Consider the following 946-nt stretch of genomic DNA (forward strand, 5'->3'; position numbering starts at 1 on the left):
GCAGGGCTCCTGGAACTACAACTTCAGGGGTGAGGCAGCCGGCGCGGATCCGCGCGTCTCGGGGAGGCAGCTCTAGGGAGCTGCACGGGGAGGGGGGAAGGAGCTGTCCAGCGCAGCGGCGCTGCTGCTCTCAGCAGCTTGCGGGCTGTACTTGCCATGCTCGCTGCCGTCTTGAGCCTGCTCGTGGATCAGGGAGACGAGTCGGTTCATGGGAGGCAGGCTTACCTGTGGCACGGAGGTTACCACAAGCCCTTGCTGGTCAGGGGGTGCAGGAGGCCTGGGGGGAAGCCCAGGGCTAATTACAGCCCTTGCCTTGGAAGAAACTACAAGGCTAGGGGCGGCAGGGGAGAGGCAGGGCTGCAGCCGCAGGCCTGGGACTAAAGCACTGCCCGCTTCCAGGTGTCCGTCACGACCCCAACATGAAGTACGAGCTGCAGCTGGCAAACCCCAAGGAGTTCTACCACGAGGTCCATCGCCCCTCGCACTTCCTTAACTTCGCCCTGCTGCAGGAGGGGGAGGTCTACTCGGCCGACAGAGAGGATCTCTACGCGTAGCCCCCGGCCCGCAAGGACTCTGTGCTCTTGATATTCAACAGCGCGTTCCAGGCCCCGGGCCAGCTGGCCGTCGGGGTGCCCTCGTCTCGTGTAGCTTGTGTTTGCTGCTTTGTAGATGCTTCTGCGTCCAGTCCGTGCTGGCAGGGCGCGTGCGAAGCGTGTACCAGTTTTGGATGTTCTTTGTAGTGCCAGAGAATGGCTCAATAAATTTTATACCCGTGGGAACACCCGCCTGTCTGTGTCCCGGGGGGGAGGCGGTTCCTTCTGGGTGGCTGCCCCTCCGCCTGGGGCAGCGCTTGGGTCCAGCTGCAGCGTCGGCTCCTGCACCGCGGGCTCCCTTCGGTGCCTCCGCGTGCGCGGGGCGGGCTCGGGCTCGGGCCGCGGCTGGACGG

At 64.9% G+C, this 946-nt stretch overlaps 2 protein-coding genes across 2 annotated transcripts in view; both read left to right on the forward strand.

Moving 5' to 3' along the window:
• PRPF8 (pre-mRNA processing factor 8) overlaps positions 1 to 779 on the forward strand; it is a 21117-nt gene extending 20338 nt beyond the window's left edge. The window contains exon 42 of the mRNA XM_006032882.1: positions 400 to 779. Within this exon, the coding sequence (XP_006032944.1) occupies positions 400 to 554 (155 nt within the window). The 3' untranslated portion in view covers positions 555 to 779. The remainder of the gene's footprint in view (positions 1 to 399) is intronic.
• Positions 670 to 946, forward strand: part of RILP (Rab interacting lysosomal protein) — a 6120-nt gene continuing 5843 nt past the window's right edge. Inside the window, 1 exon segment of the mRNA XM_025214609.1 lies at positions 670 to 684. Coding sequence (XP_025070394.1) covers positions 670 to 684 — 15 coding nt within the window.

The sequence above is a fragment of the Alligator sinensis genome, unplaced genomic scaffold, assembly GCF_000455745.1.
Source record: "Alligator sinensis unplaced genomic scaffold, ASM45574v1 scaffold1244_1, whole genome shotgun sequence".
NCBI lineage: Eukaryota > Metazoa > Chordata > Crocodylia > Alligatoridae > Alligator > Alligator sinensis.